We start from the raw sequence: 25147 nt of genomic DNA, 5'->3' as shown, positions 1-25147 counted from the left end.
ATCCTTCTATTCTTTCAGGAGAATAATCTTAATGGCCGCCTCGTTCGAAAGGAGGCGAAGGGAAGCCTGAGCCGCGCAGGGGAGCGCGGCGAGGCCGGCGCTGAATGAGCTGTGAATTAAGCTGTCATGAATGAGCCGGCCCGCCTTTGTTCTCTTCCCCCTCTTTTTTTTTTTTCCTTAAAAAAACTGAGGGACGCTGGGTTGCCATGGAGACGGCAACGTCATTCACAGCTGCCTCTGCTCAGTTGGGGGGAGAGATGGGTATATTATTAAATATAAGTCCGGGAGCTTTGGAGGACTGAGCAAGGGAGAGATTTGGAGGAAGAGAGCGCTGCATTAAATCTCTCAACCCCTCTGTTCAGACCTGTGTACTGCAGCTTGGAGGGATCCGTTTTGAGACGGGAGAAGGGGCCTCAGTCGTTGAGGTACAGGTGTCGAGGACATGTGGCCTCACGTTCAAAATCAGCTCTGAAGGCTTCTGACTGTCTCCAGCCCATCCTGATGTGATCGGATCCCACTCAGTCTATTTTACTGCCAGAGTATTCCAGTTCAGTAAACCCTCCGTTATGTAACGGGTCGACGCCGGTGCCCATGAGGTGGTTACGGATGTGGAAAACCCCTGGTCCTGCTTCCCTGGATCTCCCCCTGTTCCGGAGCTCTGTTGTTGGTCCGCTGGCAATCCAAGATTGCCCCTGATGAGCGGACATTTTTTGTTGATTTTTTTTTTCTTTATGTTACACTTGCCGCCGCTGAGCTGACGCAGTTCAAATATAGTGACTCTCTGCACTGCTCCCCCTTCTGGACGTACAGAGGAGTAACATCCCCTGTGTCTCTTGAGAAGTACCAGGGGGAAGGCCATGAAATAGCTCAACCTGAAAATAAGAATTGCTTTTATTCCAAGAGGACTTGCGGCTACAGAACCCCACTGTACGGGCACTGTTCAAGACCTCGAGCTGTATCAACTTCAAGCCCCCTTTCCTCCCCTCTGCAGCGCCAGTACTGAACCCCAAACTGAACAAATAAGACGCGTACCCTAAGAACCTAAGAATATTATGTCATGGACGAGAGGAGCCCATTCTGTCAGCCCGTTTGGTCGTTACTTATTGTTCCAAGGATCTCATCCATCTGCCTCTTGAAGCAAGGCATGGTATGGGCTTCAACCACCCGGCTGGGTTGCTTGTTCTAGACTCCCCCCAAAATTAAAGTAAGGTAAAGTGCCTCCTATTCTCAGTTTTAAAAGCTCTTGCCACTTGTGTCTTCTGGTTCGTTTTACTGCTGAATCTGAATTCCAGCGGGTTGACTTTGTCAGAGCGTTTGAGAATTTTGAACACGGGTCCCCTCATAGTGACCTCCGTTCAAGACTAAAAAGGTTCAGTTCCTTCAGCCTGTCAGTGTAGAACCTGTGGAATAGAAACGATTTTAAAGTTCTCCCTAGCCGCTGCCCCCCAGTTATATTTTGACCAGTTTCTCTATTCATTATGCTTATGCAGGTTGTGTATTAACCCCCTTGTCTGAATCAAGGTGGATGTGCTGGTTTATTAACTGTCGCATGCCGTCGTGATGGTCGGTGACATGTCTTCTGGTTTCACTTGCGTGCTCGTCCAGCCCGGTGCACAACAGCAAGGATTCGTCGGTGAAGCAGCTCATTCAGTAGCAACCGAGGAAGCACTTGGAGGAGGAGGAGGAGACTGGGGCTCGAGTGATTTCACAGAGGAGGAATTTTTATTTTTGAGAAAATGTGCTCTGCATGGAACGGATTGCGTATGAGTTTAATAAAGACACGGGGCGCCTCCCTGCGGGTGCGAGCGTGTGCGGGCACGTCACCCCCCCCTGCCCCCTGAGCTGTGAGTTTCTGGTCCTGCAAGTCCGCATGTGGCTGCAGGGCTCAGCTGCGGCTTCCTTCGAGGAGTTTCTCCGGGCACGAGCGAGAGGGCATGGCAGCGTGGGACATTTCCCAGCGTTCACCGAGTCCTGTCCTCGTTTTTCTTCCACCCAGCGCTGTCCTGATCCTTTTTAGCAATCTTCTGATTACTAAAATGAGTGGATTTCAGTCCTAGTCTTGATCTGGAAACTCTTGCTCTCCTGACTAGTTTTAGCTCTAGTGAATAGGTATGGATGGACTTACTATCCGAATGCAACTTGGATGATTTTTTATATTTATACATTCGGGTTTGCTGAAACAGTTTGGTTAAGGTACAACAGCGGGGTCCCCCAACTGGAATTCGGACCCCATGAACCCTCTGGCCACTCCAGAAAGCACGTGATGTTGGGGCACATGATGGATAACCTAACCGAAGTGATAACGTTTCCAGCTGAGCGTTTATCAAGCGTCCGTGCCAGGTAGGCACATTGCAGGGAGGAGGCAGGAGTCACGGGTCTTCAGGCTCTTTGCTGCTCTTAAACTGACAGTTCAAGGGACTGCTCTCCACACCAGCTGACCCGCCCATGGGTCCCTTCTGACTGCGGTGTCATCCTGTCTGCAGCCAGATCCAGTCCCTGCTGCTGCAGGAGCCATCTTTTCTGATGTTGTACCGACGTTGTAAGGTGGCAGTTCTTTTTTTTTGCATCGCTTGGGGGGAAAAAAAGGGATTAAGCCATCACCATGCACTGGATCTTTTCAGTTTAATGGAGGAAAAACTATTCTTGCTTGGAACTTTATCAGTGCAGGTTGTCCAGGGTCCTGCAGCACAGTTACAGTGAAATGGCTCCAGGTGTTATCTGGTGTTCTCTCCCTTGAGAGGTGGAACAGGGCAGCCTTGTGTGCACTTACTCAAGGACAAGCGGGAGTATGGGACACACTATCCAGCCATGTTGCTGAAGCCAATATTTGGCCTCCTTTTAGGAAACGGCCAGATGTCTTTGGATCATGAAGCTTTTAACTACACTGACTTCCAGACAAGCTAGATAGTGCTGAATGGCCTCTCATTTGTCTTATTTTTTTATTTTTGACCTTACGATTAATTAGGGTTGAAACCATACTAGGCAGTATAAGTTTCGAAATCGCGCAGTAACAGCCCAGCATGCTCCGAGAAGAGAAATTCAGATAAAGAAGCAATATAATTGTAGCCATTTATTAAAAATATTTAAAGAATTATTTCTTTGCTGTCTGAATTGCAGGTGTTATTCGAGCGATTATTTCTGTTAATCGTTTTCCGTTGAAAGCTGGATATCTGTTTAATACTGACCTTGTGGGGGTTTTGCATTGGGAGCTGCTGTATTTATTACTTTTGCTGAGTTCCTGACAGACACTTGAATCGGAATTTTGCTCATCTTGCCCAGAGAGAATTTTTCACAGTGTTTGGTTTCACCGTCTAACACACGGGTATTATTTGCTTCCATTGGGGGATATACCTCAGAGGGAAACCTGAAAACACTTCCTTGTCCGGCAGCAAGTGTAGCACGGGTTGCTCTGCTGATCGCCACAAGTTTGTAACACAAGTAAAGTTCAGCTCTTGAATGGGCTGTGTATAGTGTAGAAATCTGCACCAGCGTGTGTCGCTATGCTGCTGCAGCTGGGTGTGATCTGTCTGGTGGCTGTTAGTCGGAGAATATTTTGTCTGGCCTTTTCACAGTCTGTCTCCCTTACAGCTCCCGATCTCATTGGTATTCTCCAGACTGGCGCAGCATCTTCACAGAGATTTAGAGTGTCTCACTGTTGCTGTATAGAGACTAGACTACTGCTGGCAAAGAGGTGTTTAATCCATTCACTGCACAGTCAATTGAATTTGCATTCAAGCTTATCTGATGGGAAACCTACAGGAATACTCGATACTGGAACATTAATGCAATGAAAGGGGAATCTCAGTCGAGACATGTTTTAAAATGCATCAAAGCATTTGCTTCTCGTGCACTTTGATTCACCTGAAAAGTTATCTCCGAAAAAGCTTTCGAGCCACTTGGCAAAATAGAAAAGTTTTGTTTTTGTTTTGAAGTTTTAATAGGATGCACTGTTTTTTTTTTCAAAATTTTTAAAATGACGAGATATTGTGGCTGTACCCACCTGATCTGGAATAGCCAGTTGTGTGTTTTTCGTGTCGGCTCAGGGATATTAACCCCGTGACCGCACACGGGGGAGAATGAGGAAGCGCAGGCAGGTTCCTCTGTCCCACTCTCCTTCCCGCCACTTGTATTCTAATTCACATCACAGGCAGCACCGCCCTGTGCCAGAGGGGCAGTGCCGATTGGAGGAGAGGCACATCCCTCACCAACGGCACTGCAAGCACTCAGAAGGTGCGCCATGCCACCAAAAGCCATACAACCCGTTTGTCCATTCCCGCTGTCCTACAGCATGCAACGCCAATTATAATCCAGTCAACGCCAGTGAGACTCCCGTTGCACTGCAGCTCAGTCTGCTCCAGGTGTTATGAGCTGTGTGGGATGTTGAGTACTTAATGACTGAGTGGATATGAAGGGCAAGTTCAGAAAAAATGGGGTGTGATTTGGACCGAAACACTTGTTTGTAAACTTCCCATTTATGATTGCAGTTCTTTGGGTTTAGAACTATGGTATCCAAAAAGTGTATGCCTGTGGCGTAGGGTAGGTGTAGCAGGCAAAGCTCCATCTTCTTGGCTGAGAGAACACCTTAAAGCCTAATAAAAGACTATATGAAAACGGTCTCTCCCATTCTTCCAACTGATGCAAACTCTCCTGAAAGGTGCTGGGCAGCCCGCGGTGCTCCAGGAGGTGAATGGCGCGGACAGGGGGGCTTGGAGGAGACTCCCGCGTGCGGCACGGCAGTCTTAAACGGCTCGTTTTGCTTCACGGTGAAAAATAAACGCTGGCTTCGGATGTCTTTTTAAAAAAACTTACCGTTTTAACCCTAGAGAAGGAAGCCCGAAGACCCCAGTCAAAAATTTTGCAGCCTCTATTGTTGCTGGAGTCAATTATCAAGCACCTTGGTACAATTATTGTGTATGAAACAAAACCTGGAAAGGAACTAATTGCTATGCAGTTGGTGTCCAATCGTATCGCACAGTGCGACAGCGTAAGGGGGTTGTTGACATGTGGGTGGTTGCTGACATTCCCAGCATAGTGGAAGGCAGGTGCCAGCATTGGCCTGGCTGATCTTTGGGATTAATTGCTCTCTCTCGCTCTCCAGCAGGCCTGCTCTGACGCCGCTCGCCATGCCCGAGGAGTGACCAGGTGTTCGGCACAGCGCGGCTACACCGGTGGTTTTCATGATATGGAATGCAAGTTAACCACGGCCCAGCCGAAGAGTCTGCTGTAGACGGTTCCCCCGATTCTTGAAGAGCGTGGGCTCTGTCGCATTAGAGTCGATTAGAGCTACAGGTGATGATCCTTTGCTTCCAACACCCCCCCCCCCCCCCACCCACTCTAAACTTCACCCTCGGGCTTTTGAAGTTGACACCCTCTCGTGTCGGCTTCAGAATCCTCTGGCTCACCTATAAGGCTCTGCATTGCTTGGCACCTCAGTACCTGTCTGACCTACTATCGTCATACTCCTCACCTTGCAACCTTCATTTGTCTGTTTCTGGTCTCCTGTCTTTCCCCCAAGCCTGTCTACACTCTGTGAGTGACAGGGTCTTTTCCTGCTATGCCCCAGAGCTCTGGAACTCTATCCCTGAGGATATCAGGGTGTCATCTTTCATAAGCTCTTTCAAATCTACACCCAAAGCTTTCCTTTTTAGAAGGGCCTTTACTTAACTGGTTCTGTTATTTACCCCTTTGCTTCTGCCATTTTCAGTACACCCATCTACTGTCTCCTCTCATTGTGTCTTTTCATTGTGTATATCTTGTGTATTTTTTCTTTTTCTGTCATTCTTTAAATCGCTTCGAGATTTATATCGCTGCTATATAAATTATAAATTATTATAGTCAGAGATTATAATTACGTGCAAGTTATCCTGGATTAAGCTAATTGATTTCATACTCGGCGATACAGGCTCCAGATCCACCATCCTGATTTAACGTGCTCAGTTAAATAAAGTAAGGACCTGGTTTAAAGCACCTAGTGTTAATACCCCAGCTCTGTTCTGGTGAAAGACTAACTGCTTCGTCTTCAGAAAGCTGAAGGGCTGTAAGATTTCAAAAGGCTCCCCCATCTCCCTCCTGTATAGTCAGAAGTAAACAACCTTCTTTTTGTTGATGTTGGTGCAAAGGGTCATGATCCTCATGATCCTGAAGGTGAAGCTTGTTATAGTTAAAGATCTTCAGGCAAGCTGGTGAAAGCAGGGGCCTCTGCTGCAGTCGAGTATCGGAAAGGGGGAGCCAGGCAGGAGCTTGGGGGGTTCAGATGCCAGGTGATGCAGGGCGCCTAGCGCCGATGGCCCCAGTGAAGCCCATTGTGTGAGAGTGTAAGGCGACAGGCGGCGGGTGCTCTTGGTGAGAAGCGCGACAACCGGCTCCGCGCCGGTGGCGTTCAGCCGGGTTTCCGAGTGACGCCGCCGCGTCTCTGTGCCGGACAGCTTTGGCAGCGGGACCCAGGGAGCTCTGGCCCCCCGGCGCGGCGAACATGTCCAGCAGCGGCAGCCCCCACGAGAGCCTGGACATCATGAAGGAGAGCGAGCGGAAGCTGGTGGAGGAGGCGCTGGGCAAGAACAAGCTGGCGGTGCGGGCGGCCGCCAAGGAGGGGTGCGACAAGGAGGGCGAGGAGTCGGGCACGCCGCAGGACACCCAGGTGGGCACGCAGTCGACAGGGATGGGCAGCAGAAAGGAAGTATGTAATCGTAGAATTTTACTATTATAATTAATTTATGAGGATCCGTAGAATTATTCTCTTTGACAGTATAGTGTTTTCCGTCAAAAACTCCTGGTTAAATACCAAGGTGGGTAAATAGTTTTGATAGTTCCTGTATTTGCCCTCTCCCACATCGTCCTCGCCAGCAGCTGCTCGTGCTGGAAATAGAAAGGAACTCTGAAGGCACATGCGAAACGGGGAGTAGCAAGCATAGACTTGTAAAAAAGTCATTCTGATTTAAATATCGAAAGCTTTATCATCTCATGAAGCAGTCTCAAGTGTCTGGTTATTCTTTACATTAGGCAGTGGAATTTAGGATGGTCTTTGGTTTGGCCCAGGGAAAGTCCAATGCCAAATTTTCTCCATCACAAGGAATTTCCAACGTTTTGTACTTTTTATATTGTGTATATATATATCTTGTTTTGTTCTATAATGAGGGAGCTCTTTTCTTTTAGCTGACAGTTCAGGGGACTGTATTGAAGTTTAATGTGTCAGAGCCTGTGTGTCGTCTCACATTGATTAACGCGTCTTTCCTCTGCAGCGGAGAAACCAGAACCACGGGCACGGCAGGAAAAGGGCCAAGGTGAGATGCTCTGTTCCTCGACCCCGCTGATGCTGCACGGCAGCTAGTCAGCAGCACTGGTGACCGTACAGCGCCTGGTGCCTCCTGTACATTCCTGTCAGAGCCGAGGATCAGCAGACCAGCTCTCCCGAGCCACGGAGGAATGGAAGACGCCGGCACGTTCTCCAGATCGTGCACGGCCAGAATCTGCGCTTCGTTTCCTGCGTTGTTTCGATCCCCAGTATGCCTGGCGTTCCCAGGGGAAGAGCGCGGATCGCGCGTTGCCCATCAGGGAGTCCCAGTGATATTCTGCTGCTTTTGCACAATTCTGCAATTCCACTTGGCGTGCAGACCCCTGGATCCAGCTGTTAAACTGGACCCCCAGGTTTACTTTATATTTATTTTGATTATCTGAGCAACAGACGTGATGATTGGATATTTTCTCCCATGGAAATCATAAGCGGATGTCGAACTCCGTCCCTAACTAAAAATGATGCCGCTTCCTCCTGAAATAGATTGCCACAGGCTGCCTTGCCAGTGTTCATCGCCATTATGTTGCTTTTACATAATCACGACGGATTTAGATGAAGCCATTTATAGGCACTGCACATCCGTGGCCTGAATACCTAACTCCTTCAGCCATGCAACGCTTTCAAAATTAACAGGAGATTACCAATAATGACAAGCCCTCCTTTTAAACATGGGTATCGTTCAGTCTGTCACATGCATGATTTTGATTCAGCTGCGGTGATTTGTTAATCCACGCTGTCGGAGGGCGCTGGGGTTTGCCCAGCCTGCAGATCGGCCCGAGGGCGTTTGCGTCTCGTGACGGTGACTGTGGTTACTGTGCATGTAATCGAATGGACTGTTGCTGCAACTGTGCTGTTCTCCTTTCGCACAGCTGACCTTCATATGTCCCCTCTGCCTTAATCTGGGTTGCTCCTCGTTGGAGAAGGAACACCGCATTTCTGCAGTGACCTCCTGCGCTATATATAAACTTGCACTACTTGGCTGACATGCCAAGTGTGTCAGCATCGTGGACCGGGAACGCTAGCCAGGCCTTGCCAGTTCGCTTCTGTCTTACCGCCATGGTACAGTCTGAGGCGTGGCACTGAGTGATGTTTAATTAACGATGACTCGCATGGTTCTGGGTCGGGGTACAGTGGGCAGCGTTCCCTCTCCTGGCCTTTCATCTGGATCCTTGGCAAGGTGCAGCTACTGCATGAGGAGAAAATCTTCTGCACTCTAGTTTCTGATGATAGATGTCAGATGAGCTTTCCCTGTAGTTCTGTTACACTTTCACTGTTTGTCCTGCTGTTTGTTTTTATCCATGTTAACTTCCCTTAATGAGACAACAGCTAAGCGTAGTGTCTAATAACCTCTCTGTCTTTAATTTTGTGCCGTAGTCAAATGCCAAATTAAAGCTGGTGAGGAGCCTGGCGGTGTGTGAGGAGTCCTCAGGACCTTTCTCAGGAGACGGCCCTTCAGAATCACAGGTACCCTTTCGGGGCAAAGTGGGGGGGAGGGTAACCGCTTGAGAGAAGAGCATTATCAAGAGCTTACAGCCATTGTGCACAGGGGCAGGGAGAGAGGGAGGCTGTTGTGCTGAGGGAACAGCGCACTGTATTCTTTTTGTAAATGAGCCCAGTGAGAGCAGGCTGGGACAGGGAGAGGAGGTCACAGCCCAGTCTCAGTATCTTAAGATATATTAGAAAACATAAAGAGTTTTATCGGCCCTTCATTGTGGACATGAACGATTTCTAAATGTTTTTTTTAAGTTTAAATGACAAAAGGTTCTTTATAGCTGTAGCCCAGTGTTTCTCAGCCTGTTCCATCCCACAGAGAATTTACTGCCCTTTTAAAGGTCTCCTTGAACGTACTACTAATTTGGCAAGAGGTCCAATTAATAGAATGGAATTAATACTAAGGGAAGAATTTGCAAAATTCCCTGCTTTTTAATTAATGTGCTAAGACATTACTAACTATGCCAGCAAAAATTTTAACACAAAGTTACCTCATTTAATTTATATTAAAATCAAAATTCTGTCCACCCCCCACTGGGAATCCTGCAGTGGTACTACCCTCCTCCTGAAAGGATCGCACTGCTTAACACTAAAACTAGTAATTCACTGGAAGACCAGGTTCACCCAGCTACACCCTCTCTGCACACACACGTCACCAGCCTGAGCGCGTTATTATGAATATCATTAACTAGTTATAGTTTAGTTAGTTCGCCTCATCATCTTGGCAGGAATTGGTGATCCTGAAACTCGGAGCTCGTGTTCAGATTCTTTCAGATCTCCCGTTTCGAACTTGAAAAATGGGACTGGTGTCACACGAGATTCCCACGTGAACACTCACGTGTGTAGACCGAACACACTTCGCACACTTTGGCTACACCTCAAAACCAGTGTATCAACTATTTTATATCATTGATTCATTTTATTTTTCATGCACTGCAGAATTCTGTGGCGTGCCATTTAATTTGTAGAACAGCACTGCAGTTCTGCCTGTTGAAAACGCTGCTTTAGCCAGAAATCTGCTTTCCTTTTTGTTAGCCTGACTGAACAGAACTTTTATTTGCTTTCTTGATGTATTGGTTTGAGTTCGTAAAGGATGCTCAGCAAGTCAAGCTTTAAAGCTTTTCTTTAGCAGCAGAATCACCCAGGTCATTTCTGTGGAGGTGTGTGGTGGTTTATTCCAGTCTTTTAGTTTTTACTTTCATCTTGTGACGCCAGTTAAAAAAAATCTAAGAGCTGTGTAAAACGCGCTGTGTTCCCCCATGATTGTGTTATCGTGCCGAAAGGTCTTTTCCTTTCCCATCCGTCTCGGTCTCCTCTCCCCTTCAGGACATCATTCAGCTGCACATTAGCTGCCCTTCCGACAAGGAGGAAGAGAAATCCTCGAAGGATGAGTCGGAGAAGGAGGAGAAGGAAAAGAACAAGGACAAGGCTCCTCGAAAGATGCTGTCTCGCGGTAATAACTCCATAACTCCAGGCTGGTCCGTCTGTGCCACCGCAAGGTCACAGCACTTTACTTGTGTGATGACCTGTTAATTAACTCCGTTATCCAATTAAGTGCGCTGAAATGGATTGAAAGTTCTGGTAGCCGAGCTTCTCTGCTCTGTAGCGATCAACAGCATTTGTCTCGATTAGGTATTCCTGGAGAAACAGGAATGTGCTTTGTACTGCAGCTCTGCAGGGGGGAGTCGTAGCTGTTCGTGATTAAGTAAAGGTCCCATGTCCTCACCAGGGCAGGAGTAGGGAGACATTGAGAAAGATTCTACATCCAAGCTGGAGACTTTTTTTATTTAGAACAACTTTTTTTAATGTTGGAGAAGTGGGTTATAGTATCACAGTGGTTGGCATTGCTGACTTGCAGCTCTGGGGTTCTCGGCTTAATTCTGGATCTGGGGTACTGTCTATGTGGAGTTTGCATTTCTTCCCCGTGTTAATGTGGGTTTTCTCCAGGTGCCCCAGTTTCCTTCCACAGTCCAAAGACATGCTGGTAGGTTATATTGCTGCCGGGAAAACTGACCCTGGTGTGTGTGTATGTGTATGTGTGCGTGTGCGCATCTGTGCCTTGCGCCCTTTGCTTGCTGGGCTAGGCTCCACCTCCCCATTGACAAGAAATTGGAAGAAGTGGTTAGAAAATGGATAGATGTTGGCAAAGAGTCTTTTGATGATTGTTTAAAACCATTCATGATCTCAAGCAAGGTTCTGCAACCCTGGTCTTGGGGATCCCAGTCCAGTAGTTTTGTAGGTAACTGTTAGAAGTATGTAGGAATTGACTGGTTTAATAATGTAATTGCAGATAAGCCAGGTAAAAAAGTAAAGAAAACTACAGTTGGGTTAAATATCTGCATACTCTTCGACCCTCAAAGACCATAGTTTCCTTATTTAAGTGATAGCTTTTGGGTGGTGTGTGTAAATATCTTAGTCTGTGCAGGGCCAAGAGGATGTGAAGAGGGCAGTATTACTTTCAATACATTGTAAAAGGCATCATTGGAAATTAGAAATAGCCCTGGTCTAATTCCCTGGATTAAGTAAATAATTGTTGGTAATTGGTCAATAGCTTTGTGTTCCCGGTCATTAGAAGTAGGTGATTTTGTGCGATTCGGGAGGTTTACTGGACTGAGATTTCAGTTCTCTGACAGCTGCCAAAACTGAACCTGCTTTTTGATTCAGTCTAGGCATCAGATACCATTTTTGCAATTTCCTGTTGGCATGCGAGGTGACATTTGGTTTGATCGGGTTTTCTCTTTTTCCACACATTCTTTCCTTAGACTCCAGCCAGGAATACACCGACTCGACGGGCATTGACGTCCACGAGTTCTTGGTCAACACACTGAAAAACAACCCCAGGTAACGCCCCCGCATGGGTCTGTGTCTTAAACTCTCTTTCTGGGTGCAGGTTTTAATACTGTTTTGTCTTGATTCAACTTCCTGGATTGGATCCCAGCAGCTGGGGGTGAGTTCTGGAGAGGAGCTGACGATGGGCAGGAAGGTGGGTTTTGGTGGGTCCTGGAGAGGTGGTGGTGATTTTCCATATGGCTGAATGGACTTGCGCAGGCTGAGCTTGCAGCTTTCTCCGTGACTGAACTCGTTCTTCTGTAGTAATGAAAAGAGACCGTAAGAAACCGTCTCTGAGGAAGACAAGGAAAGGGAATCCACCCTCTGTTTCCAAGGGGGATTCAGAACAGATGGTTGCCTCTGCCGAGTCTTAGCTCATGTGTTCCTTTTCTGCCCTGACAGGGATAGAATGATGCTGCTAAAACTGGAACAGGATATCCTGGAGTTCATCAATGATAACAGGTGAGTGAAGTGCTTCTACTGGAGGTGAGAAAAGAGCGATTCTAGCCACCAGATTCTGCTCAGACTCCAGTTAAATCAGATAAGTTCACTTTATTAGCCATATACAATTTCTTGCATTAGGAATTCATCTTTTTGCAAACCCCAGGAGTCACACAGACAGGGAGAGATGCTTGGGGTCAGAGCGCAGGGTCAGCCATTTATACGGCGCCCCTGGAGCAGCTGGGGTTTAGGACCTTTCTCAGGGGCCCAACAGAGTAGGATTCGTCTGCCGGCTGCGGGATTTGAACCGGCAACCTTCCAGCCACAGGCGCAGATCCTTAGCCACAGAGCCACCACAGCTCTTATTTCCTCTTCTCACTCCCTCCTGCTTTGTTCTCTGCTTTTTCCACCTTTGCAGTAACCAGTACAAGAAGTTTCCTCAGATGACTTCCTACCACCGGATGCTCCTGCACCGGGTGGCTGCGTATTTCGGGATGGACCACAATGTGGATCAGACCGGCAAAGCCGTCATCATCAACAAGACCGGCAACACGCGCATGTGAGTCAGGTTTTCCAGATGGTACCAGGGAGCAGTACTGTAGGAGAGGAGGTGGTGGAGGGCAAGATTCCCCAGGGGGTTATGTTGCTCTTAGAAGATCAGACTTACCAGTTAGACAGCACGCTAGCAGGGCTGGAGAACCCTGGACCTGGAGGCCTGTGTCTGTTTCTGTCTTTCATTCCATCGTGATGACTTAACCGGACCAACTGAGTGGAAAAGAAGTCAAACCACCTGCATTTTTCCAGGTCTCAGTTGGGTGCTAATTGAAAGGTGCCTCTGAGACCTGCAGAAACTCACACGTTTTTAGAGCCCATTTGTCAAGGTCCAGGTTACAAAAAATAAATAAACTGCATCTGTCCATCCTGCTGATCTATCAAGTGTGTGTATTACCTTTGTGAGAGTAGCTAGTCTGTTGAATTTCCTTGGGACATTTTCTAGGTTTCTTCCTGCTTTGTTAATTTGTGATATATAGAGCAGATATGCTTTTACGTTCTCAGCAATGTACAGAACCTTAACTTCTTGATCCATCAGAAATGTGTGGATTAGGCCAAGATTGGTGTTCTTCACATTCAAAATGGTAAATGGATCCCACATGCCTGTTGTGTGTGTGTGCGTGTGCTTCCCTAATTTCCTCTCTCTCCCTGTCCTTGGCAGCCCTGAGCAGAGGTTCTCAGAGCACATCAAAGACGAGCGGAACATGGACTTCCAGAAGAAGTTCATCTTGAAGAGAGATGACACCAGCATGGATAAAGACGACAACCAGGTATGGGAACAAGTAACTCTCACTTCTGCTCTGATCCCTAAGAGCATGCATGTAGACGCACCAACCTTTAAAGTTAGAAATCTGTACCGTTTCGTTCTGTTAAGTGCTTTGAGGGAGATTCACGCTGTTCTTATACAAGTGGGAACTCTGCAGAAGTGCATTTAATGCTCAAAACAGCAGGCACTTCTTCACTCAAAGGTTTGAGTAAAGAAGAGAGTGGGGGTGTGGAATGAGATATCCAGCAATGTTGTGGAAGGCGATACCCGGGCTCCTGTCAGGAAACGTCAGGATGAGATGCTGGCATCAGTTAACTAATACCAAATGGCCAGGTGGCCCAAAAGGCCTCACCTCGTTTCTGACCTTTCGTATGTTATGTTGATCTTGGGGCATCCTTCTCGGCTATGTCCGAGTGCGTCGAGAGCAGTACCGATTTCAGTGCCAGAGCCTTTCCCCTCTCCTCCAAGTGAAATGTGCAGTCTTGTACACAGATGTTTTAGGAAACGTTCAGTGGTGCAGTGTTCTGTGCTATAAAGCAGATTTTAACCTGCCCTGTGTCCCTGCTGCTCTTCAAGTAGTTGCACTAACGATTCATGCTGTTTTGGGGAGGGGCTCCGTTCCTTAAAGTCAGTTCCCCGGGAGTTTTACAGGCACGTTTCCACTGCTCCCTAACCCCCTTTCTCTTCCTGCAGATCCGAGTCCCGCTGCAGGACGGGCGCAGGAGCAAGTCTATCGAGGAGCGGGAGGAGGAGTACCAGAGGGCGCGGGAGCGGATATTTGCTCGGGAAGTAAGTAGGAAGCTGGCGCGCCCCTTTTGCAAAATCGTAGGCCTGTGACTATTCTTGTTGCTTTCTGCGCTTTGTGCTGCCCCTGTAGAGAAGTACCTGAAACGTTCTGGTACTGATCCGTTTAAAAAACAACTACAACTGTGCAATGAGACTAAAGCTCAGTTCTTTTTCAGCCCTGTTCCATGAACTTCTGTAGGTGTCTCAGTCATGAAGCTGATTTAATTCAGTAAGGGGTTTCACTTAAGTCACTGAGACCTTGGCTGGAGCAGAAGACAGAAGCCTGGTTTCGGAGGCCAGTCCTAAGAGTGACTGGAGTCATGTACTTTTCTTTGTGCTGGTTCTGTGGATCAGCGCCAACAGAGACTGCTGGATATACACTTACTTTTGAGGAAAGGTAGAAAAGCTTTTTAATAATTTGTAGGTCTTTTTTTCTTTTCAGTCATCCCAGAATGGATACATCAATGACAACAGGTAAGCACTTCAATAATGCTGCCCTGTCTTCCAGGATTGAGTGATACAATAGATCTCTTGAATCCTACATTAATAACACTACTCTATAAATCAAATAATGACTGAACATCGTGTCTCATCACTGTATGTTAAAGCTCTTTACACAGGATTCTCTTGAATCTGGCCTTTTGGAGCAAAATTGTTATGAACATTTGCTGAAAATGAAATACCTACTGCATCTACAGTTCCAAGTGGTTAAACAGGTGTCCAATCTGTTGTTTTTTTTGGGGGGGGAAACACTTGTCTTGGTTTTCCTGACTGGTTTAACATGAAGTGGTCTGTCAAGTTCAGAGACAGCAGCGTGGCCAGACATGTGCTGTAACACAGCAAGACTCCACTGGCAGCATGTCTGACCACATCTCTCCCATTCACCCTGGCCGACACCGGTCTCTCAGATGGGATCACTTGCAAATCCAAACTGCCTTTGCGTGAACCTTTTTCTTTTCAAAATTCTCAATTTGTGTTGTTTTTGGCCAGCACCTGCCCCCTTTTCATAGATGCCTTTCAGGGAAAATGACCAAAATAGAAATAAAAGTAATGATTCTATATGGTCAAAAGGGTTTCCATATTAGGAAAACATTTTCCCCTTCAACCGAAGTGCCAGTTGGATGCTGGAGAAGCTTCAGTATTTTGCCTGCGTTGCTCAGTCATGGACCCTGAAACTGCAAACTCAAAACTGCACAGTGTCTTGCTTTATTTCTGAAGGGGGGGGGGCAACACTGTTTCCCCCCAGTGGTAATGCCATTTTCTTTAATGTAACCAACAGACTCTCCATTGAAGGCTTTTCCTCTAGCTCTCAAAAAAGGAGACAGATCTTTAGGTACCTGTGTGTTATGGTTTGCCAGTCACGGTTCCATCTGCTTGGACACCTGGTGTCGCTCCATGCATGGCTGATTGTGGGATATCTGGCTCCGTCATTGACGCTCATATGTCGCATTTCCAGTTTTTTTTCTCCTCCCGTCTTTCCTCCAATGGTTTCACCTCCACTTCACTTTCAGGCAAATACCGCCCCACCTCGGACACATGCACTCATTCCCCCTGCAAGGAGTAGATCCACAGAAGGGGAGGGAGGGGGGGCTCGATCCAGTGAACTTGACTTTCAGGCAGCCTGTTTTGGACAGAACAGGGAACTGGGGTTCTATATGTCCAGCTCCGACATTCTCTCGGCCATTACTCATGCACCCCAAGACCATGAAGAGCATCGTGCCCGAAGGCCTGATTAACACACCTCTTTGCCAACCCAATGGCGAATCAAGAGGCACTGGTGTTTGAGCTGTTCAAGTTTGCAGGGCTCCGTCTTGTCCTCAGCTGGTATTTTCAGCATGCCCATCAGGGGTGGAAATATTTTCTTTACCCATTGTAATCTGACCCATTCCTGTGCCGCAGGGCTCTTGTATGTAAACCCTCGCTATCACAGGATGCCTTGTGCTTGGTACTGTATTCTCAGTAATTCCATCTAAACACACAAATATCAAAATCACAGCTGAAACAACATCAACTTAAGCCTTTTCGCACATCACTATTGCACCCCTGATTTCTCAGGTGCTTGTTTTTCTTCCCCATCTGCTCAACCACACCATTTTGCACAGCTAAAAACAAACTAGCTCTGCCTTCACCAAGTTGTTGAGGAGGTCCATCTCTCGAACCCAAGGCCCTGTGGGCTGCTCGAATTCTCTCAGAAATCATCTTTTGCACCCCTTTTTGTCCATTCTCCAAATGAAGGGAGGTAGCTTGCTTTGAAGTTCTGATCCTCTACCTTGGAGTGCCATTGGCTTCGAGGACAGTGCTGTGCAGAAGCTTTAGACCATAGAATCCATTGCACCACTTCAGAACACAGCAGCTAAATGGTGAGGATTGAGAGCTTGCACATATAGAGGATAGACCAGGTTATCAGCGCAACATTTGCTCAGTTTGTTTGCGTACCATTTCTTCTCAGTTGACCAACTCAGTGCGGAGCCCTGGGCTTTTATTTTCTATATGGATGATATTTTTCCGGCAGCCAGTGTGTGTTGGAAAAGGGCCTCCATGGATCATCAGGCTTATGGATAGCCGGCCTCTGACTTGTATTAGGCACAGAGGAATGCCATCTCAACCCCCTAGATAGATGCTCTTAAATGCCGTTTGGTCTCACACAGGCACCTGTGAAGGAAACAAGCAGCATTGTGATCGTCATGTGCGTGCATGGGTAATGGATGATCTGTGTTCTGTGTTGTGGAGGTGCAGTATCATGGGGTCTGATTGCAGGGGAACAATTTAGTGAATGCCCGGGAGAGTGCAGTACGATATTTTAATGATTTCGGATTGTGGATCCATGCCTCTGCTGCAATGTCAAGTGAACACAGTCCTCATAATGTTATCCGGCAGCATGTACAGGGGCAATAAACCCTGTCCTGTTAATTTCAAGAAGGACCTTTAAGATTTTTTTTACCGCAATACAAACTGTGTTTTGGGCACAGCCCAGAGAGAGCCTGTATGCATCTCTCAACATACCACATCACTGCCTAGTTTCATGGAGAATCACACTCTTTAAGAAGCAAAAAAACAATAGTGTGAAATTAAGCAGGATCTCATTCTCTGCGTTTGAAAGAGGCCACGACTCTTTCTTTAAATAGCGCACCATATAAATAGCACCTGCCGTTAATTACAAGCTCTGTGAAATATTTATTAGGCTGCACTGGTTTCAGAACCTCAAGGCATTCAGGTTCTATTTCCATACAAGGATAGAATATATTCTTATCAGTTATTAGAAATTCTGTTATGATCTCAATTTCATTCTTGCATCTGAACTGCGAATTCACCTTGATCTTTGTTCATTTTTTCCACTGGGAAAAAAAAAGACTTTACTTTCATATGCAAGCACCCTTTTTAAAAAGCAGGGTGGCCTTGATTTTTGTGTGGAAGGATCACTCGGTGTTCAGGATGCAGGCAGAGGTGAAATGAGCTTTTAGACCAGAGAACACCCTCTAGACTGGGGTGTCCAGTCCTGGTCTTGGAGAGCTGGTCTCTCTGCAGGCTTTCAAGATCTGTTACGCGGCAGGACCTGAGGTTTTGAAACGAGCTGTTAAACTTGTCCAGTCGAGCCGGGATTAACTGAGTTGGGATGAAAACAAGCTGCAGACACATCAGCCCCCATGACCGGGATTGGACACCCCTGCTGTCGAGTGGTTTTGCTTTTCTGAATATGGTACATCCTTAGCCGTTTGTCAGTGCTTGTGCCCTGTTTGGACTCCCTTTTTTCTGCTTAGATGCTTTAGCTACCCAGGCTAACTAGCTCTTCTGAAAGGGGAGAGTTCCATTATGACTGATGTCAGTAAGGGTTGGGCCCTGATGACAGTGTAGCAGAACCATAAAACAAGATTCCCTGTAATTCTGGGATGAATTAATAAAAAAGGCAATGTATCCTTCACCCGTTTTTCAAATAATGATTTATGATCATTATTTGTTCCTAGTAGGCCAAAAAGGCAGTACCCATTACTTTATATGTAAAACCTTCAGACTCCTTCCTGAAGTCTAGAAAATCATTACTTATTTCTGCCCTACCAGAGCACTGATTAATGAAAGTAAGAGCACTATTGCTTGTTGCTTGTTTTATGACAGTTGCTGTAGAAAGTGTGTTGCGGGAGGTCAAACCGAGAATTGAGTGTTTCGTTCGGTTACAGACAAATGCGCCTTCACTGTTTTGAAAATCTCTGTGTGAGTGCAAAAACAGCTATGAAAATGTGTGCTTTTGTAAGATCAACAATTCGAAAGCCAGCTGTGTGAAAATTAAGGGATGAGTGTATTTGCTTACCCCTTAGGCATCGTGCCAAGAAGTTGTCCACTCTGCCACCCCACCGTCTCCTGATGTTTCATCAGGTAGCTGATGGACAGAGGAGTGTTTTTTTTTTTTACCAGACCAGCTTGGTTCAAGGGCAGGGGGGGTTACTAGGAGGTTGGAGGTCCCAGGGGAGGTTGTGCAGTCTGTTTCGTGTTGTTCTCCAGCCAGGATGTTTGGAGCTGTCCGTCAGTGCAGGAGTGTGTGTGTGTGAGGAAGTGATGTTGCTCTGGCATAGAAAGTGCACATCGGTTGTCGGTGTGTGTGCGCGGGCGGCTGCTCTCTCTGTATTAAAGCCCAATCCACTCTGCCCGATGACAGCAGTCACGCCGAGTTTTGACCACAGTTCAAGGCAGCACGTGATGCGTTGCAATTCCATCGTAAGGAATCAGCCGATTAACTTCTGAGACCCACTTGCACATCTTGTTCACATTGGGCAGAGTCTGTTGGCCTTTGTGTCAGGTTTGCAAGGTGTGTTCGCCTGCTTGGTCTGCAGTTGTGCACTGTTGTCGTGGAGCCCAGTCTTGTTCAGTAGCTGTAGCCTGTTTGCGTGATGCCCCTACTTGCTGTCCGCTGTTTGGTTAAACCCTGTCCCCTTCTGAAGAGTACCTTTATGTAGACACGTGGGGCACAGCTTAAAAATGAAGCACACGTTCCCGTTGGCAGAGCTCATGTACTGTTCCTTGAGCAGTCCCCCCCCCCCCCCCCCCCCCCCGAAGAGCGTCTTGCTTGTTCTTTTCTAGGGTACCTGCTGTGCGTTCTTTCCATGTGTTTGACGCCCTCCTTTGTAACGTCTACCTCTGGCGCTGTTGCTTTTCTGCATGCACGCAAGCCTCCTCCCCGTCTGCGTGTTTCTTGTGTTGTACGCGTGCGGTTTCCTCGTAGCTGTCGCGAATGAGATGCTTGTCCCGGTGCGGGGCAGCAGCTGGTCCGATGCGTGCAGTGTCTGGGCTCCACATCTGTCTGTGTGTGCCAGCTTGTTACCTGCGCCTAGGCCCCCCCTCCACCGCCGCCGCCTGACCTCCCGTGTGCCTGTGCCCCCGCTCTGCCCCGCAGGGGGAACCGGGAGAGCTCCAGCCGGGCCTCCAGCAGCCGCCAGAGCAGCACGGACAGCGAGCTCAAGTGCCTGGAGCCGCGACCCTGGAGCAGCACCGACTCGGACAGCTCCAACCGCACCCTGCGGCCCCCGGTCACCAAGGCCAGCAGCTTCTCCGGCATCTCCATCCTCACCCGGGGTGACAGCATTGGCAGTGCCAAGGGGGTGCCCGCTGGCTGCAGGATCTCCCGCACAGGTGTGCACTCCCTTCCCCACCTTTGAAAGAGACTGCTCCCGATACAGGTCGTCTTGAGCCCATGCAAGCAGGGACGTGGTGTTAAAACATATGTTATCTAGTCTGGATACAAGTGTCCTGGTTATTGCTGTAATTTCTCACTTGAAAGCTAGTTTTTGGGTTGAAGCCCATCTCTCACGTGTTCTTTATTTTGATTTTGAAATGCCTTCAGGTGGCATTAATGCACCTGACTGATTATTTCCCTCTGCATAGTTTTCTGTAGCCGAACCCACAGTTACAGTGCAACAGCTACACAAACATTGATTTCACTGCCCTGTTTTATATAGCTGCTGGGGGCAGGGTGTAAGGGTTATTTTAACCCTGCATAATAAGGACAATTCTAGGTCCGGATTATCTGTGGAGAGGATATTGATGTTCTTATTTGAAGAAGCTTTAAAAGCCTTGTGGTATTCTACACAGTGGTCAAATTAAAACCCAAGAGGACTTAAACGTTTGTATGCCTTGGGCAGAACCTGGAATAGAGTTATACAAAATAAATCTCACCATATCCCAAGTGACTCAACCAGTATTGGGATTTCCCAAGTGGTAGTGCACTCCTGGGGTAGCGTTGGAATTAGTCTGCCACGGTCTTTACTGCTGGCATTGGAGCCACGGCTCTGGCTGCTGGCTGTGACATCAGTGAGAGACGCACTAGTCCTCCAATTGGCATTGACTCACCTGGACCTCACAATGGAGCTTAAGTGCATCAAAAGCAGATGAAGGGCAAGTTCCAGAAGAGCACGTTTCTGTGTTTCCCCCTTTCATTTTAATCTGCAGTGTGGTTAAAACATTATTTTAGGTGAGATTATTACACAATATTGGTATCATATCATTAGAAAAACAAAAATCTAAAACATGTAATAGATGTCAGCTTCAAGCATTTTTCTGATGTGTTTTTTTTAAACATGTACTACATAATTCTCATAAGGAATTGATGGATGATTTGGGATCTAATTGTACCTCTAGACTAGAAGAGGATTTGACCAGATTGTCCATCAATGTGTCGTGTAACACTGACCTCTACAACATGTCCGCGTTTGTGTTCTAGGGCTCCCTATTACCACCCCTGATGCAGTCACCCCGTGTTCAGCGCCCCAGCCACCCCGCAGCCTGCTCCCCTGCCCCTCCAGCCAAGCACAGCCCCAGGGACAGCAGGCACAGCCCCCCCAGAGCGCCCTGCTGCCCACCCCTCCGCAGCCTCCCATGAGCAATCACATGATGGCTCAGGTGAGTCACGATGTCCCTGGGGGGCAGATGGGAGGGGGGGTGCTGGTTTTAGCAGTGTGTAGGCAGCCGAGGCTCCGTCTCCTGCTGCTATTGCTGAGGGAGAGAGAAGTGAGAGTTTTTCTTTGCAGGATGAGTAATACGCTCAGGTGTGTTTTGTAACCATTGCAGGATGGAAAAGGTGCAGTGTTTCTTCTGGTTGGCGTGTCATGACTTAGCAGTCATTTACGTACTGCTCTGCATGGTTAAATAATTATGCTCCTCTGGTCCTGCAAGGTACAAATGCTGTTTTCTTTTCTAAATTTAAGCAGTTTCACTGTTCAATTTTGTCTTTTGCATGTGGCGTTGAATTTACAGGGTGACGTCTGCCTGGAATGAAATGATTGCATTATAATTAGTTTAATTTGATTAACCCCCCAGATCACTGCTTTTGTAGACCTGTTTTTTTTCCATTGGATTAATTTTTAAGGGTTCTTAATTAGTGCGTTTCCAAGTCAAGATACTATAATCTGAAATCCATCTCTTAATTTCTGTTCCTTCCTTGTTCTATAAAACTGCCCCCCTGCTCCTTTGTTGCGCATTCCAGTTGTTTCCACGTGCAGGAATCCCAGTGGGGCTGTACAGTCTGCTCCTAACTGAATTACTTCTGTGTCGTCACACAGTAACAGGATTTCAGGATGCCAGCGGCACAACAGCCCCTAAGTATTTTTGCTGCAGAGAGCAATCTCGCTTCATGCTGCGGGTAGGAAAGGGATGAACACCCTTATGTGGCAGAGTACGTGGAAGCCAAGCAGAGTCATATTCAAAACTCATGTACCCTCACGTGTTCTTTATTTTCCCCGTAATACAGTGACAGCATGTTCAAGTTGAAAACAGTCTTGTCAAAATTCAGCAGGCTTATTTGTCCCTATTAAGGAACGATTGATGCCGATATCCCACCTGGCCGTTCGGAATTGAATTTCGGTTTAACTTTTCCCCAAAAAAGAGTGATGCAATAGATCAGAATGGTGCAACGGTTTCATGAATATGGATGGTCTGATTGTAGTCTTTCGAGAGCAGGAATGACTTTTTCAGCAGCTCTTTTAAAAGATCGCTGTAACCGAGCTCTCCCTTTCCCCCCCTTGTCTGCAGCCGGTGGCGTCTCTGCAGCCCGTGGCGTCTCTGCAGCCCTCTCCGCAGCCAGTGCAGTATTCCAGCACCTCCTGCCCCCAGGTCATCCTGCCAGTGTCCCCCCCCCAGCAGTACAACATGGTACCCCGTCTGCCTCTCTCTCTTACTCTCTGGTCTCTCATGCTGTCTCATGACACGCCCCCTCCCTTCCCCACCTCCCATACATTTCCTTCCTTTCCTCTCTCCTCCTTCCCCTTTTTTTTCCCTTGACACCCTCTGCATGGTCACTTCTCAGACTCAGGCAGCGTTTTTTTTCTACTTCTCCATTTCAAGCGTCTTTTGAAAGGCTGGCTGAGGCGTTCAGGTTACTCGGCTTTCTGCCAAGGCCTCAGCTTCACTCGCAGGAGCAGTAGTTGAGAATTTTTAGGAAACAAGAGAGGGGGATACAGCAGAAGGGCCTGAACAGGTAGTTTGCATTTTTCTTTGGTCTTCTCTGCTCAAGGCTGCCTGGGATCGCAAGCCAGAGTTGACTAGCCATTAGAACTGGGTTGTCGAAAATAAAGGCGAGTTCTAGTGGTGATCCAAGGTGACGGCATTGATTGTCTCCTAACCACCTAAATAAATCCATTACTCATAGGTTGGGAAGCAGCTATTTGCAGGCACAGTTGAGGTTAAACTAGGTTAAACTAGGTGGTTAGTATTGCCGCCTCGCAGCACTGGGGTCCTGGGTTCAGGTAGTTCCTGGGGGGCTCTCTGCGTGCTCTCCCCATGTCCCTGCAGGTTCCCTCCATGGTCCAGAGGCATACTGGCAGGGTAATTGGCTTCTGGGAAAATGGGCCCTGGTGTGAGGGTGTGCGTGACCCAGCCTTGCGCCTGATGCTTGCTGGGATAGACTCTGGCTCCCCTGCTAGCCCTCAATTGGAAGAAGGAGTTATAAAATAGATGAATGCGTAGATTTAACCTGGGGTAACAGCAGGGTGGGGAATTCCACCTGTTCCGCTGTGGGGCTCAGGAGTATCAGTGACCATGGAAGCTGTTACCTGCAACAGTGCAGCCAACTTAAATGTGCAATAAGAACCGACCTATTTGCCGATGTGAATTATGAACAAACAATATATATTTATGGGTGTAATTTACTTGACAAATGTTGTAAAATTATAAATATCCTTAATGTCATTATGCTGAGCTGCTTGTGTTCCTTTTGCAATGTTAGGTGCCTGAGTGGTTTCCAAAGCCCTAGTTATCAATCCTGTGCTGCCTCATTTAGGCTAACTAATGTGGGGGCTGTCACTAGTCGAGGGGTACAGAAACTAGTCTCGTCAGTTCTCATATCTGCGTGCTTTCATTCCCTCTCCGCCTCTGCTCCCATCTCTTTCAGACTGAGGATTTGGGTCCGCAGTTCAGTCAGATGACCCTGAGCCGGCAGGGCTCCAGCGAGGCCCCGGAGCCCCCATCACTGTTCCAGCCTCCCTCCGTCCTGCCCCAGCACCCTCCGCCCCAGCCCAGCTACATCATGGCCTCGGGGGCCCAGCCGATGCCCGCGTCCGCCTTCCAGCCTGGCTCTGCCCACGCTCACCCCCCACCCCCTCCGCCCCCGCCTTCGCAGCCTGTCCTGCAGCCGCCACCGCCTCCGCCACCCCCCCAGGGGTACATTCAAACCCCGCCCCCGCCCCCTCAGCAGGTGGGTACCCCGCCGACCTTGAAGTCTGCTTACCTGCTCTTGGAGCCTCCGATGGGAGTGGGGAAGGAGGAGGAACAGCCCTCACCTGTTTCCCTCTTCTGCTGTGGGATGTGTGTTTCAGATTCAGGTGTCCTACTATGCTCCGGGGCAGTACCCCACTTCAGGACAGCAGTACCGCCCGCTCTCCCACCAGGTGTCCTACCCGTCCCAGCGCTCCCAACCCCTCGCCCAGCCGGCGCAGCAGTCAGGTGAGCAATCGTGCCACAACACGCCCCCAGCTCTCTCAACCCCTGACCCAGCTGGCACTACAGCAGTCCAGTGAGCGAGCGAGCGCCCCATACCCACACCCCCAGCTTTCTCAACCTCTGGCCCGGCTGGCACTACCGCAGTCAGGCGAGGTGAATGATCGCCCCATACCCATTCCCCCAACTTTCTCAACCAGCACGAGACGTCTTTCTGTACTGCTCTCGTAGAGGGGCAGGAGCCAGTCTGGAAGGATGCAATAGTTGACATGATTAACACAAGCAATTAAAAAGACTGAGTTTTGTCCCCGTCTTGTCAAGGAATGTAGCCTTTTCCAATTGGTCCCACATTGATTAGTTTCATAGTTTAATTTCAAGTCCCAATCAAATGTCAAGCTCTTTTGTGAGTGTTATTCCAGATTAGCAGTAAGTAAAACCATAAGATCTGATAAAAAGGTTAAGTCCCCCAGGATTTTTTTTTTTCCAGCAGGTTTACTAGTGAAAAATACTTGTCTGGCAACACTACTAACCCTAACAGTGTCTTCAGCTAAATTTTCTGAGGGTAGCATGGTGGTGCAATGATGAGTATTGCTGCCTCTTAGCCCTGTGGCCCAAGGGTTCAATTCCTGAGGTTGTCAGTGTGGAGTTTGTATGTACTACCCGTGTTCATGTGGATTTATGGTCAAAGATGTGCTGGTAGGGTAATTGGCTTATGAGAAGATTGACCCTGGCGTGAGTTTGTCTACGTGTGCCCTGCAGTGGACTGGCGTCCTGTCCGGGGTATATCCTGCCTTCAGCAGGCTTCAGCTACGCTTTGAATCCGTAATGGATAAAATTGTTAGAAAACGGATGGATTTTCTGTGTTTGCTGAACTGTAGAACTGCCCAAAGCTTCAGATTATGAAGGCATATTCTGCCATTTATATAATTTATCAAGCACAACAAATGGACGGGTCAGGAGGCTCCTAGAGTTTGAAAAGGACCAAATGCTAAAGAAACCACCTGCAAGTTAAATCTTAACAAAACATATCCTTTTTTCCTGAAGTGACATTCTTTTTAAACCAAGTTCTGAAACTT

The 25147-nt window shown here is 47.9% G+C and overlaps 1 protein-coding gene across 11 annotated transcripts in view; it reads left to right on the top strand.

Moving 5' to 3' along the window:
- r3hdm2 (R3H domain containing 2) overlaps positions 1-25147 on the top strand; it is a 54846-nt gene that overhangs the window by 24692 nt on the left and 5007 nt on the right. For 3 of the 11 annotated variants that reach the window (XM_088633621.1, XM_088633618.1, XM_088633620.1), the window contains exons 2-18: positions 5099-5289; positions 6426-6637; positions 7239-7280; positions 8666-8755; positions 10109-10235; positions 11545-11623; positions 12014-12073; positions 12471-12611; positions 13266-13374; positions 14064-14159; positions 14581-14630; positions 15436-15489; positions 19540-19775; positions 20863-21041; positions 22170-22289; positions 23527-23829; positions 23951-24077. In XM_088633621.1, coding sequence (XP_088489747.1) covers positions 6473-6637; positions 7239-7280; positions 8666-8755; positions 10109-10235; positions 11545-11623; positions 12014-12073; positions 12471-12611; positions 13266-13374; positions 14064-14159; positions 14581-14630; positions 15436-15489; positions 19540-19775; positions 20863-21041; positions 22170-22289; positions 23527-23829; positions 23951-24077 — 1978 coding nt within the window. In that variant the 5' untranslated portion in view covers positions 5099-5289; positions 6426-6472. The remainder of the gene's footprint in view (positions 1-5098; positions 5290-6425; positions 6638-7238; positions 7281-8665; positions 8756-10108; positions 10236-11544; positions 11624-12013; positions 12074-12470; positions 12612-13265; positions 13375-14063; positions 14160-14580; positions 14631-15435; positions 15490-19539; positions 19776-20862; positions 21042-22169; positions 22290-23526; positions 23830-23950; positions 24078-25147) is intronic. The other 8 variants (XM_088633629.1, XM_088633622.1, XM_088633627.1 and 5 more) reach the window with 6 other exon arrangements.

Source organism: Lepisosteus platostomus, chromosome 1 (assembly GCF_059453375.1).
Source record: "Lepisosteus platostomus isolate fLepPlt1 chromosome 1, fLepPlt1.hap1, whole genome shotgun sequence".
NCBI classification, from domain to species: Eukaryota; Metazoa; Chordata; class Actinopteri; order Semionotiformes; family Lepisosteidae; genus Lepisosteus; species Lepisosteus platostomus.
Note: the sequence above shows the minus strand (reverse complement) of the source record. Positions and strands in the feature narration are given on the sequence as shown.